This window comes from Phodopus roborovskii, unplaced genomic scaffold (assembly GCF_943737965.1).
Source record: "Phodopus roborovskii unplaced genomic scaffold, PHOROB, whole genome shotgun sequence".
NCBI lineage: Eukaryota > Metazoa > Chordata > Mammalia > Rodentia > Cricetidae > Phodopus > Phodopus roborovskii.
Genome location: NW_026126517.1, coordinates 28252498 through 28267055, shown reverse-complemented (window position 1 = coordinate 28267055; position 14558 = coordinate 28252498). Strand labels below are relative to the sequence as shown.

Genomic DNA, 14558 nt, shown 5'->3' with positions numbered 1-14558 from the left:
AGTCCTGCTGAAGGACATTTTCCTAATTAGTGACTGATGGGGAGGGCACAGCCCATTGTAGGCAGTGCCAACCTTAACCTTGGGCTGGTGGCTCAGGGTTCTATAAGAAGTCAAACTGAGCAAGTCATGTGAAGGAAGCCAGTAAGCAACATCGCTCCATGGCCTGTGCATCTGCTGCTGGCTATAAGTTCCTGCCCTATTTGAGTCTCTGTCCTGATTTCCTTTAATGAGCAGTGATACAGAAGCCAAGTAAACCCTTCCCTCCCCAAGCTCCTTTTGTCATGGTGTTTTATCACAGCAATAGCAATGCTGACCAAAACAAGAGTGACCTCTTGGAAGGAGGTCTATCACTGGGGACAGGCTTAAAGGTTCCAAAAGTCCATGCCATCCCCAGGTAGTACTTTCTGCCTCGTACTTGTGGAGTGCTCAACTATTGCTCCAGCAACATGTCTACCTGCCCGCTGCCATGCTCCTCACCATGATGACCATGGACTCACCCTCTGAAATTGTGAGCCTCCAATAAACTTTCTTCTGTTGTCTTGGTCATGGTGTTTTGTCACAGCAATTGAAAAGTTACTAAGACAATGTGTGAGCTTTAAAATGGCCACATTAGTTGCCATTCTGATTGCTGCATTCAAAACATAAAATGATGTTATGAGGTATGAACTGTTCTCCCATCTTTTCTGTGAATGAGACATTTTTTTTTCAGTACTGGAGACTGAGCCTGGACCTTACACATCATGTTCAGAAAGTGCTGTACCATTGAGCTCTAGCTGCATTTAACTTGCCATTTGGAGACATGGTCTCATTAAGTTGCCTTAAACTTGTTAGCCTCCTGCCTCAGTCTCCCAGACAACTGGGATTACCTGCCTGAACCACCCAGCCAATCTTGAACTGGGCACTCCCAAACCAAAATTTAACAACTTCACAAAGAAAAAAAGAAAAAAAAAAAAAAAAAACACTCCAGCACTTTTTATATTGGGTGTGTGGCCTCAATAACTTAACTACTCAAATAAATTATACATTTCCCAGCAAGAAAAGTAAGGATGAATTAAACCAGGCACACAAGACTCCTTAGGACAGTTAGGCCAAGAGTCTAGATCCCCTAGGAGACATGTCAAAGAAAAGTAGTGCAGAAATTCTTGCATATCCCTCACTCTTGGCTGAACAAGGCACCTACCAGAACACAATCCTATTAATTCTCTGGCCAACTCCTCAGGCTTTCCATCAGATCTCTATTAATACACTAATAGGCCTAAGCTTTTAGCAAGCTTGAGCTTCATAATGGAAAAGCCAGAGACCCAAGGCAGGGTCAGTTCTCCATCCCACTGCATTATGTGTAATTACTGCTGAATCAAGCCAATAGCAAGTCTCCTTTGTGAAAGCCTGAAGTGCTGGTTATCCTGAGGGAATTGCTTGTGTGCAAACCCACATGTGCATCCTGTCAACCAGATAGGAGAGAAGAAAACTGCAGCACACATGGATCACAAGGATTGCTGTGACAATACCAGACTAAAGCAACTTAGGAAGGATTTTGCTTTGCTTGTGGTTTCAGAGGGCTTCAGCTCATCATAAACGAAAAGACATAGCAGTAGGAGTGGTTCAGTACATGAGGTGGCTGAGTACATCGTGAAGCCAGCCAAGAGGCAGAAAGCAAGAACAGAAACAAGGCTGGGCTACCACCTTTAACGTCTCACTCCCAGTATTATCCACATCAACCAAGCCCCACCTTCTAAAAGGTTCTACAACCTCTAAAACAGCACCACCAGCTGGGGAATAGCTGTTCAAGCATGAGAGCCCAAGGAGCACATGTCACACTCCCACCAAAACATCATAGAAAAAGGGATCCTTCTTCCAAGATGTAATCCTTACCAGGAATCACTTTGGGTGCTGGAGAGATGGCTCAATTGGTAAGAGCACCTGTTGTGCAAACAAATTCAAATCCCTAGCACTCACATAAAGAGCCCAGCATGGCTGTGCCTGCCTATAACCCTAGCTTTGAGAGGCAGGGTAGGTGGATCCTAGGAATTCAGCAACTATCCAGCCTAGCCTAAACAGTGGGCTTCCAAATGAGAAACCCTGTCTCAGGGCAACACAGTGGGGAGTAAAAGAGGTAGATACCAGATGCCCTTCTTTATCTCCCACGGGTCACACACAGGTGCATGTACTCACACTCACATGCATGCACCATACCGATATACTACACACACACACGCACACACACACACACACACACACACACACGCACACACACACACACACACACGAATCACTTTTTCATTTCAAAAGTGGAGGTATGTGAACATCCACAGTAGATATAATAGGCAAATAAAATTTGGGGTCATTATATGTAAAATAAATATAAGAAGCTATAGATGAGGCAACAGAGTGGATAGCAACTTCAAACTCAAGGGGAAAAATGATGATGTCCACAAATATTCCATTGCCTTCGTGCATTCCAAGACTGGAAGTGAAGTAGCTAATAACCCATAGACACTGCCCCTAAGCTAAGATCACAAAGGACCACAGAAGTCTGTTTCCCCTATCCAAAGGGCCAGGACAGACATCAGGATGAACACATTTTCACATGCCAACTGCTTACTGCAGTAAACCACCACCCAGTTTCTCCTCTACCAGTAAAATGGGAAGCACAGAGGAAAAGCCACCCACGGATTGTCAGGAAGAACAATACAGATGATCTGATACCAACAGAGGGAAAGAGCTCCAGATATCTCTGGGACAAAGCCAAACATCCAGCATTCAAGACAACAAAGTAACCAAAGAAATAAGATCCAAAATGTGAGCAAATTTGGCAAGAGGCATAACTGGAGGAGTCTAGTTGAATGGCCAACAGGATGAGCCCCAAGAAATCCACATCTATACACATCATAAATAAAAGTCATGCAAACCAAGAGAAAAGCAAACAATCACAAAACCCCACAGAGAAAATGACTCCTGGAGGAAAAACAGATGCCATCAAATCACTCACTAAAAACCATAAAAGCCAGGGAAAGCTGAGGGTAAAGAGTTAACATCAACCCAGGATTCTGTGACTAGTAGAACTAATCTATGAGATGAAAACAAAAACAGTACTTTTACATAAAAAGCTAAGACCACGTCTCAGGCAGACTTACCCTAAAGGGACTAATGAGACATGAGTTGGTTAGTTTTCTGTCAACTTGACACTGGGGAAGAGGTCGCTTCAGTTAAGAAAATACCTCCATCAAACTGGCCTCTAGGCAAGTCTGAGGGGCATTTTCTTGATTAATGATTCATATGGGCAGGCTCAGCTTCCTGTGGGTGTTGCCACCCTTAAGCAGGTGGTCCTAGGAAGTATAAGAAAGGTAGCTGAATGCGAGCCTGAGGAGCAAGCAGCCCCTGCATCAGTTCTTGTTCTAAGTTCTGCTTGAGTTCCTGCCCTGACTTCCCTTCAGAATGGACTGAAAGCTGTAAGATGAAGTATCCTTGTATGCTCAAGGCCTTTTGGTCACGACCTTTATACCAGTGAGAGAAAACAACCTGACACACTGACCACAGCTCTGTCCTTACTGTGCTGGGGCCATGAGCATACAGAGTGTTTCACAAATCTCAAACAACAGAGTCTGGTTTGCTCCTAGTATTCATACAGCACCAGATGAGAAGCTACCCCTCCAACATCAACCTTATGTTTTAGGCTATAGCTAAACCATGCACTAAAGACAAATAGATCTTATAAGAACATAAAAAGAATCATGCATGCGTTAATACAGAAATGAAAATTCTATACAGAGTTGTCCACATTAAACTGGAACAAGGAAAAAGCCAGTATGGTAACTACATTAATACTACAACTGGGAAGATGAACACAAAACACAGAAGAATCCAGAGTAATAGAAATGCTAAGTGAGGACACAGAAGAAAAACATCACGTTTTATATTAGAAAAATATGGTTGAAACATTTGCAACTAGATAGTTAAAAATACAATAATGTAGGATGTAAATGAAGCCACAAATTAAAATCCAAAATATTTTAGAACTAATAATAGAGTAGAAACAGAAATAGACTGAGCAGGATTGAGAATCAAATTGACAAGAGGAGGCTTAAGACAATCAGGTTTAAAGAAAATCAAAAGAAAAAAAATTAAAGTGGTCAAATAAATAGATGAAAGGGAAAAATGTTCCATTATAAAGTTGGTTGGTGTCCGTGAAAATAGATGAAGGATGATGTTTGCAAAGGTGAAACTGCTATTATTGTGGTGGTTTGAATAATAATGGCCCCCCAGAGGCCCACAGCTCAGGGGCACTACTAGGAGGTGTGGCCTTGTTGGAGGAGGTATGTCACTAAAGGATGAGCTTTGAGGTCTCAGAAGCTCAAGCCCAGCTTGGCCACTGTGTCACAGGCTCCTGCTGCTGACTGCCAATCCAGATGTAGCTACCTCTCCAACACCATAAATGCCTGTATTCAACCATGCTTTCCACCAGGATGACAATGGACTAAACCTCTGAATTGTAAGCCAGCCCCAATTAAATGTTTTTCTTTATAGGAGTTGTCATGGTCAGCAATAGGAACCCAAACTAAGACAGGGATGTATGACATACGAGGCTGTCTTGAGGTTTCAAAGGCCTCCTGCCAGTCCCCAGGTGCTCTCTGTCTCCTGCTTGAGACATGAACTTTCAGCTGTCCTGCCACCCAGGCCTTCCCTGGCCATCATGGACTCAAACCATCTGGGACCCTAAGCCCAAGTAAATGCTTTCTTTTATTAGTTGCCTTGGTCATGGCTTGTTTTATCACAGCCATAGAAAAGTGACAAAGATGATTACAAAAAAAAAAAAATGTAAATGAGCAGATCAGAAAGGTATACAATGTTCCAAGAAAAGCAGATATAGAATGGCTGGCTGAAATATTTAATTCAAGTATGGAGAATTAATTTTCCAGATTGGCAGACAAAACAGATACCTAAGAAAGTAAAATGTACATGATTGGTGTACATGGCAAGGAGTTCCAAGAAATCAAATCATTTTCAGTTATTTTTCCCTGGAATATAATACCAGAAACATTTCATTGTGGTGACAGTGAAACTGCAAGACCAAAAACAAACAAACAAACAAAAAAAAAAAAAAAACCCAACAGTTGAATTCACTTCATACCTAAGAACATATTACATCTTGCTATTAAAAGGACATGGCCTGGCTGGAGAGATGGCTCAGCAGTTAAGAGCACTAACTGCTCTTGTAGAGGACCCGGGTTTGGTTCCAGCGCTCACATTGCAGCTTGCAACAATCTGTAACTCCAGTTGCAGGGCATCCGATGCCTTTTTCTGGACTTGCTGCTTAAAATTCCTTCCCCGGAGGAGAAGAGATAAGCAACACAGCTAAAGACAAACTGGGGCATGATTCCACCAAAGTTCACTCCAGAGAACCAATGAGTTTACTATGCCTACTTCCAGAGCATAGGCAAGGGGTTACTAGCAGGGGTGTGGGTACCCCTCCCCCAGCAGGCCACACATGAAAAGCATTACCCAGCAGGGATGAAGGCTTCCCTGTACCCATACGATTGGAGACCCTCCTCCCCTACTCTTTCCCAGACTACATGCTCTAACACCCCCCTGAAGGCCACATAAAAATAAGGTAGTTGTACACAGGTAGTAGGGAGGGGCTGGGTACTCAGGTGATGGTCTCTGCCCCCTCTCTGCCCCTCTAGGAGGGATCAAAAAGTCCAGCTGAGATGATCTTATGCAAGGGGACAAAGCTGAACAGCCTAAGAGGAAGGTTGCTTGTCTCAGAGGCTCAGAATAGGCCTCCCTGGCCACTAGGCACACCCATGGGTCACACAAATGAATTTTTTTAATGACAGACAAGAAAGCTAGGAATATTAGTAAAGTGTTTGGTGTTCAGCATCATGACTTGAGTTCAGATCCCCATCACCTACTTAAAAAGCCAGACACTTCTGCATGAGACTGTAATCCCAGCATGGGGAGGGAGAGACAGGAAGTTTGCAAACCAGCCAATCTAGCCCATGAGAGAGCTCCAAGTAAGTGACCTTGTCTCAAAAAAAAAAAAGAGAGAGAGAGAGAGAGAAGAAAAATTAAAGAGGCGTCCAGGGCAGACCCCTGGCCTTCACAAGCAAGTGTACACAAGGCACATGTGCACACACATGAATATGCACACACACACAGACAGACATTCTGAATAAGTGACAAAAATTTAATCATCCTAACTCAGATGGTGGGTATAGCAACAAATAGATAAATATAAAATAAGAACAGTTTAAAACTGTTGGTACTGTACCAACATGATGCTGAATTCCAGATACAACTTAAGAAATTAGATATTTTTCTGTGGGAAAGCTTTGAGCCATTTCAGAGCTACTTTTAATTCCATTTCAGGGTTGTTTGTTACTTTATGAAAAAATCAAATAAAACCAAATTTAAATACTGAAGGGGTATCTCCTCTGGCACGGGTCTCTTACTGAATTGATTATCTGTGTATTCACTCTCATTTAAAACGATTTTTAACATTTACATATTTGGGGAAGGGCATGCAGTTGTCATGTACACACGTGGAGAGCAGGAGACAGCTTGGAGGAGTGAGTTTTCCATCCCACCACCTGAGTCCTAGGACCTGAACTCTGGTGACAGGCTTGGTGGCAAGTCCCTTTACCCACTGAACCACATGAAAGCCTTGTGTATCCATTCTTAAATCTGTACATATGCAAAATGTACCTGCCATGTGGCTACTGTTTAATATTAGTAATGGTTGCATGTGGCTTGCTAATAGTAGTAAGCTTCATGACTTGGTTTGAATTCTTTATAAGAAGCAGGTGCTGCTTTTATATTTTATAAATCATATCAATGGGTCTATTAAATTTTAGTAGTAAAGCAAACTTTTCAAAAGACAAACCAAGGGAATTCTCTTATCTTAAAACAAATTTCCAGTGAGTTTTTAGCAGATTTATTATAAGATTACTACAAACGTTAAAGTTGAATCCAGAGGATTCATTCGGTCAGGATCACGCTTCCTTAATTGAAAACCTACTTTTAAAACAGTGACTACAGGAGAAGCAAAAGACTTAAAACTTTCTTGTAGCAAACTAAACTAGCAGTTTGTTAAAAACATGGTACATTTATTTCAACTCTTCCTTTCTGTAATTAAGTTTATTTTATCACAGGCAAAAAAATCTCAATTCAATCACTTTACTAGACACATATTAACTAGTGTTACATAAAATTTTATATAAAGTTAAATAAGAATTAAAAGAATAGCTAAAAGTTGAGTGGTGATCTGTGTGCAAGGTGTCATCTTGTGCACTCCCACCCCTGAGAGAGTTTTCTTCTAGTGGGGTTATCTCTTGGCTTTAGCCTCATTTTTGCTTCAGGGAAGACAAGGCCTCTCCTTCAAGCTCACTTGGTACTGCCTGGCCACTGTACAGCTGCGTGTTGACCCAGTGGTATCTGTCCACCCAGCGCCTAGCCGGCCTGCACCATTTAGGGTTCTTGGGCACTGGGTGGTAAGCAGTCCCCAGGAGGCCCCCACGACCATCTGCCAAATGTTTTCTACGGGGAAAGCAGAACCACGGTTGGAAGGACTGTTTGAAGCTTTCAACCTGGGAAGGAAAAAGACAGGAAAACCAATGTGTGAAGATCACTGGACTGATAGACAGCTCTTGAGAATATTAGCCCGCAACTCAGAAGTGAAGTCCTTCGAAATCATAGGGATTACAAATTAAAAAAATTCAACATAAATAGTCATCTACAAAAAAATTTTCAAGCATTTTTATATCCATAAGAAAGCATCATCAATTCACATCTCCAAGCAAAAATTACTTTTTTCTTTTGTTTTTCTTTTCTGTGTAAGAACTTTTTTGCCTGACTGTGTGCTGTGCCATGGGCATGCCGGGTACCCATTGAGGCCAGCCGAAACCAGAAGAGAAGTGTCCCATCCCCCATTCCAGAGGTATAGTTGGTTATGAGCCACCCTGCTTGCTCATGGCTGTGTTCACTATTGAACCTGGGTCCTCTGCAAGAGCAGCCAGCACCCTTGACTGCTAAGCCATCTCTCCAGCCACTAAAATGAATTCTTAAGTGAAACTAAAAATATTTAAGCTGTGTTATAATAAGGCCTTTGACCCCAGTCCCTTGGAACGCCAAGGTGGGAGAATCGAAAGTTTAACGCCTGCTTGGGGAAATTAGTGAGACCCTCCCTCAAAAAGAAAAGAGGAGGATATGAGATAGGGCTGGAAATGTGGCTCCATGTCTAAGGAGGTATCTATTGTGATAGGTCCAATCTCAGCACCACACACAAAAAGGACACATGCATAAATGTGTATCTCTCTCCCTGGGTTCACCCTTACCCTGCTCCCTCCTGACCCCTGCCAGCCCATTCCAAAACTGCCTAAAAAATGATCTCTTGGGTCATAGCCATTATAAACATCCCAAATAACTGACAGCGATGTTTTATAGACCACACTCTGAAAAGACATTACCATAGAATAGTTTAACTTCCTACAGATCTGAATTCTAGATCCTAAAAAATGGTGTGTTATATAGTTTTAAACTGCTACACACAACACAGAGACAGGGTTTTAAAAAACAAAAGGACAATATTTTCCAGTAATAACAGAAGTTACTAACAAAATGTTTCTGACATGTAATATATGATAATACAAAAGAACTTCAAAAGATAGATTTCATCAAACAATTTTGAATACTTAATGTCATTAGGCTATCTATTACAGGGATTATTTTTCAAATTACTTGATTTTTATGAGAACAGGCCAATTTTAGGGAACATGGTAAAGCAAATAGTAGAACCATGAAAAAAATTTAAAAATACAGCTTTTTACAGGTACTTAAACCATATATTAGGAATCATTAAACTATCCGAATGTAATGGCCTGGAAATTCCATGTTCCATGTTTGAGAATCAAGTCTTAAGAAATAACTTCAAAAAGAAAGCAAAAGAACTAGCTTCTATAATGATGTCAAATTCTAAGTTTTTTTTTTTTTTTTTTTTTTTTTTTTTTTTTGGTTTTTGGTTTGTAATAAAACAATATGGAAGCAAAATACTGCCTGGTAACTGTTAAAAGGAAAACAACTAAATGTTAACATAAGAGGTTAAGACAAAAGCATGCATACAACTTACTGAGAATCTCTTCAAATTTGTTTTTTTTTTTTTTCAAACAGGTCATGATCAGCGTAAGATGCCTGTTATTATCAGCTGAACACAATCAGAAGTATTGGGGTGGGAGTTTCCTGGAAAATATTATTAGTGTCTTTTCATGCAACTTATTTCAATCTCTGTTGGTGGGTTATGGTTCTATTGGTTTTGATGGTTTCAGGGTTTCATTTTTTTTTTTTTTTTTTTTGATAAGCTGCCTTGAAACTGACTATGGCTTTTTAAAAAGGTTTTTTATTATAGTTTTGTTTTGAAAACAGACTGTACTAGTGCCAAAATGAAAGTGTTCTGGTCTTTCTTAAATAGTCTAGGCTTTCTCTAGATGACATGTCATTTTGGTTGATCAAATCTACTAAATTGAGTGAGGAGGCACATACCTCTAGCACTCAAGCAAGTGACAGGCAGCAGGATCAGACTTTATGGGCCAGCCTGGGCTATTTAGGAAGTCTCAGACTTACAAACAAAACTCACTAGATATTACAATTTAACCTGAAAGAACACAAGTAGAAGGGAAGCTGGGAGCTTTCAAGTACCGTGTGAAGAAACAGGACAACAAAAGACCATGTCTCTTACAAACTTGGGCAAGTGGTGACAATACTCAGGGGGTAAGGGACAGAAAAGGCTCTGACATTGGAAGAGGGGTTCGCTCTGTATTTCCAGTGCTTCCTGATGTATCTTGGGAGTGTGTTCCTGGAGAGTTAGAATAGCATGGTGTACCATACACAACCTGGTAGATGCTCTTGGGGTTGTTGACTTTGGGAATGACTCGGGGCTCCCCGGCACAGCTTTCTTCATCAGAAGACGTTCCAGAAGAGCAGTCTGAAGTGGCCCTATTAACTGCAAAGCTGATGTGCTGAGCTAGTTCCCAGTTCTCCCATCTGCCTTTAAAAGAAGCGATTGTAAAGGGATGCTTTTTCTCACCATACCTAAGTAGGAAAAGAAAATATTCATTAGAGACTCAACAAGTATGACCTCTTTGTCTGGAGACACCTCACCAACTTTAACTTTTAAAAAGCTATTGTAAAGAGCCCGGCTCTTTTAAAAAGAAAACTGAAGGACAATATAACCTATAGCTACTAGAATGTTTACAATTAATGAGCATAGCCTGTGACAGCTTCTCTGTTTAATTGGCCAGAAAGAAAAACCAAAACCAAACCAAACAAAACAAAACAAAAACAAAACTTTTTGTTTCTTGGACTGAATTATCCTCTAAGTTGGCTTATTCCCCTGCCTTCCCTGTGTTTCACACCCATGCTTAAAAGTTGTAAGTCTGCAGTATGCAGTAGTTTGCAATGACCCAAGTCACACTGCAAATACACTGCAGTGCCTTTGTGCTTGCCAATTCAACCATCCCTAATGGTTTACTCGACAACTCTAGTAAAGTTTGCATCTGAAGCCATGATCAAATAGTGTCCTAGTTGCTAAGCCACTGCTTTGGGCATCATCTTTCACAAAGGTACATAGAGCTGACTAAACAACCCAAGTTTCCCAGGGGTCACTGAGCACACAAACCATGAAATTACTCACCTACAGCACACCTCAAAGGGATCAACCCATAGAGTCATCTCCTTTGGAAGTCCCAGGTGAAAAAAATTCACATTGCTCTCTGAACAAGCCCTTTCTAAAATAGGGTCTGTACTATCATTGTTGTTTATCCTGATACACCTAAGGACAATATAAAGCAAGAAAAGGGGCAAGGAAGGCGTGTTAGAGGTACTTCAGCTGGAAACCACATCATGGGTACAGATCTTGCCTTACCCACCTCTTCTCCTCATACTCCCCTACCCTCCATGCTTACAAAGGGAACTAAAACTTCATTAACTTTGCTACAGTGACTAAGAATGGGTGTCATACACATTAAATCATGCTGTTAGATCACCAGACATTCCTGGTCTGTCTTTTATGGCAAACAGATGAGAAACTGTCTAAGGGACCTCACTTACAGGTCTGTAGTGTTCCACTATTCACACCTCTTTATTTCAGACCTATGTTCAAACAAATTAATAGGAGCTCATAAAACATTCCAAACTTGGAGACAGATAAAATGCCGCTTTTTCCTAGCAGATGCTATGGCTGGCTGATTGATGCTACTACCCCCATGCCACGTGAGCTCTCACCGGAAAGCCTGTCCCTTAGAGGGACAGTCAGGGTGCCAGTGACCTCTGTACTTTTCGAACAAGATGGTCATCAGCTTTAGTGCAAAAGCTTCTATCTGTTGCGCACTCAATTTCTCATGTTTTTTCACCAGTCTTGTGACAAAAAAAACTGCTGTTGCAATTTCATCTCTCATGATTCCAAAGTAGTCTGTGTGGAGACCTGAAACCGTCACAAAAAGGGATCACAGGAGGATCAAGGTTCAATTTATCAGCAATACCTAATTTAGGTTGGAGATTTTATATCCATTAAATTTAAATCATTTTTGTGTGAACTAACACACACACACACACATACAAACCCACACCTTCCTGTTCTCACACTTTTCAAATAAAAATGTTTTTAAAAGTTTAAGATGCTTAAGCAATAAAGACATAAATACAAAGACATAAATACAAAGCTACTAATGTGGACAGTAGATTACATCAGCAGCCACTTTTTAAGAGTATACTTACAGTCAAGAGTTCAAGGTTCAGGGGACTGCAGTTGGAAATCGTGGCTTACAAAAGCTGCACACTAAAAGTTAAGATTAATAAAAACACATTACACTTGCCAGTAAAATTTCTTTAGTCCCCCCCCAGAAAGTAGGCCAGAATTAGAAAACCAACTACTTGTTGCCAACTCTTGCTCACAGCTGTTGGGTGAGGTTTGGGCTACTCCATATATGCCTGGCTTTCAAAGCTGATTGGCAGCTCACCCTGCACAGGTACTTTCCATTAGGACAATCACACATCTTTCCCCAGGACTCATCTGATTCCCCATAGAAATGTAGACTATTCTCTAGAGTGTTTCAAGATATACCCACTATCTCTCTCTCTCTCTCTCTATCTATCTATCTATCTATCTATCTATCTATCTATCTATCTATCTCTGTGTGTGTGTGTGTTTAATACCCACAATTAGTGACCAGTTTCTTCCATTGTGAAAAAGAAACAACTGTCTGACTAAGAAGCCTATTTCATATCCAAAAAGCTCCAAATAGCAGCCAGACCTTATAAGTAGCCAATTCCACCACCTGGATGTTACACCTGTGCAACCTAGTCTGCCATGCAGATTACATGTAATCCTCCATCACTCGGGGGGGGGGGTCCTAAATATTAGCTATTTGGCCTCCCAGGTCTTCTCATTTTAGAGGCTGCATTTTCTCAGCTGTTTCTTGCTGGCATTGATACATTGCTCAGATAGTACCGTGTGGCAAGCTGGCATCTGGATGAGCATTCACACTGTGTGGAAGCCTCACATCCTCTTCTTAAGTATTTGCTCACAATGCCCCAGGTGTCAGCTGATAAGCACTAGAGTGGGACTGCCACCTCCCTTGCCCTGAACACTGTCCTCGGATGCAACATCAGGTGGCCTCCCCTTGTTGGCACCAATATCACATCACTACCTCACACTGAATTTGCAAGTATACTTTTTTCCTCCCACTGAAGATTTGTCACATCTTTCTCTTCCAGAATGGCAAAATGTTTAAGAAGTCTGTGAATTTGCAACTTAGCAGCTCGCAATCTGTTAGCTGAGTGTGGTAAGGCTCACCTGGAATCGAAGCTCTCAAGAAGGCTGGGTGGGAATGGAGGAGCTTCAGTTCAAGAGGCAGCTGGGCCACATAATGAGTTCTCGCACAGACTTTGTCTCAAAAACAAAACAAGGACAAAAAGAAAAGAAGACAACATAAAATAAAAGCCCTACTATCTGCATAGTCTCGGCAACTGGTTTCACATCTTCATAACTTTCAGTTTCTTGTCAGTGAATGAAATCTCACAGGGTTGTTATCAAGATTACATACATAATTAATACACCTGGTCATAAGCCCCAGGAAGGTACTATGGAAGGACAGTTAAAAAGAAAACAGCAAGCAGATATAAAGTCAGTATTGTGGGTTTGAATCCCAGCCCTCCATCTTATTAGGAACTTAGCAAATTTCCACTCGCTCTCTAACCTTCCCAACTTCTGCCTGAAAAGAGGGGAATAAAGTGAGCGAAGAACTAGACTGCTGTGGGCCCCATACTAATCCTTCACACTGAGATGGATCCCAGCTCAACCCAGGGCTTGACCTTAGCAAGTGATTCTACCGCTCGGTCCCTCCATTTCCTCCTGTACACAGAGGAGAAAATAACAGGGCGCACTTTTCAGGGATATTATGAGAATTAATTGTGAAATGCTTAGAAGGACACCTGGGACTCAGTAAATGCTCTATAAATGTTGGGTATTGTTGCTTTGGCTAGAAACTTGACTGTGACCTTACAGGGATCTGTAAGATCCAAGGTTAAATTATAAAACTGTGCATAAAGAATTCATAGACCACCTGGAATAAAGTTAAGTGCTCAAAGTGGCTGTCTGCCTTATTAGCAAATACAGATGATTTTATACTTTTTTCTATGCCAATTTTAATGTGGCATTGGTTAGGTAAAATCAAAAACTACATATTGCCGCTATAGTTCACTGTGTTGCTTCACTGATTTATTCGAATTGCTGAAGTGGAATCCAGGGCCACACGCATAGGAGGCAAATACTCAACCAATGAGCCATATTTCCTGTGCATGTGTTAAATTTGGATCATTGCTACAGTGGATCGAAATTTTGTTATTTAGTTGATTATCTCTTTTGGTTTTCTGACATTTGTGTATTTAGTAAGAATACTATCTGTGCCTTTCAAGATACAAGTTGAACAGGATGAAGATCAAGCAGAGGCTTTCACAAAGCCTTAAGCATTGCCATCTCCAATTGCTTTTCTTTCTCGTCAACCAATTAATTCTGTCTTATACAGTGGAAAGAGTCAGTGGTCAAGTGAATATTTCACAGATTACTTTTCAAATCTATCAACATTTTCTTACTCTGTAAAGAAAGTAGTACTACCATAAAAGGAGAAGGAATTTTAGCCAGACATGGCCCTCTTGTCCTACCTAATCCAGGCTTTCACAATGTATAGGAACCATCTGTTTGGTAAGAGTTGGAGAGCTTGGGGTTAAGATAGGTGGTCTACAATTTAAGTTGCCTACTATCTTCCCTTTTTATGGAAACTCACTATTTTGGTTCAATTCACAACAACTCTGAAGGGCCACTGTATCTCTACAGTTTCCCATAAGATAGGCCAAAGCCCATGCTGCAACTTGGTCACTGATGGTGTCTCCCTCTACCCAATCCTATATTTTCCACTTCCCTAAAACCTCTCACCTACAACTCCCAACTCAGAGTCTGTTTTAAGGGAGTTAGTCACAGTCATTTGGGACTAGGCATCTGAAGAAGCAGAGAA

At 41.1% G+C, this 14558-nt stretch overlaps 1 protein-coding gene across 1 annotated transcript; it reads right to left on the bottom strand.

The window, feature by feature from the left end:
- Window positions 1-7174: 7174 nt before the first annotated feature.
- On the bottom strand, window positions 7175-11471 carry Btg4 (BTG anti-proliferation factor 4). Its single transcript, XM_051196979.1, has 4 exons — window positions 11272-11471; window positions 10682-10819; window positions 9882-10080; window positions 7175-7583 (listed from the first exon to the last, which is right to left on the bottom strand). Exons 1-4 carry the CDS (start codon window positions 11442-11444, stop codon window positions 7341-7343), a joined length of 753 nt encoding a protein of 250 aa, XP_051052936.1. The 5' UTR covers window positions 11445-11471; the 3' UTR covers window positions 7175-7340.
- Between the last annotated feature and the right edge of the window lie 3087 nt (window positions 11472-14558).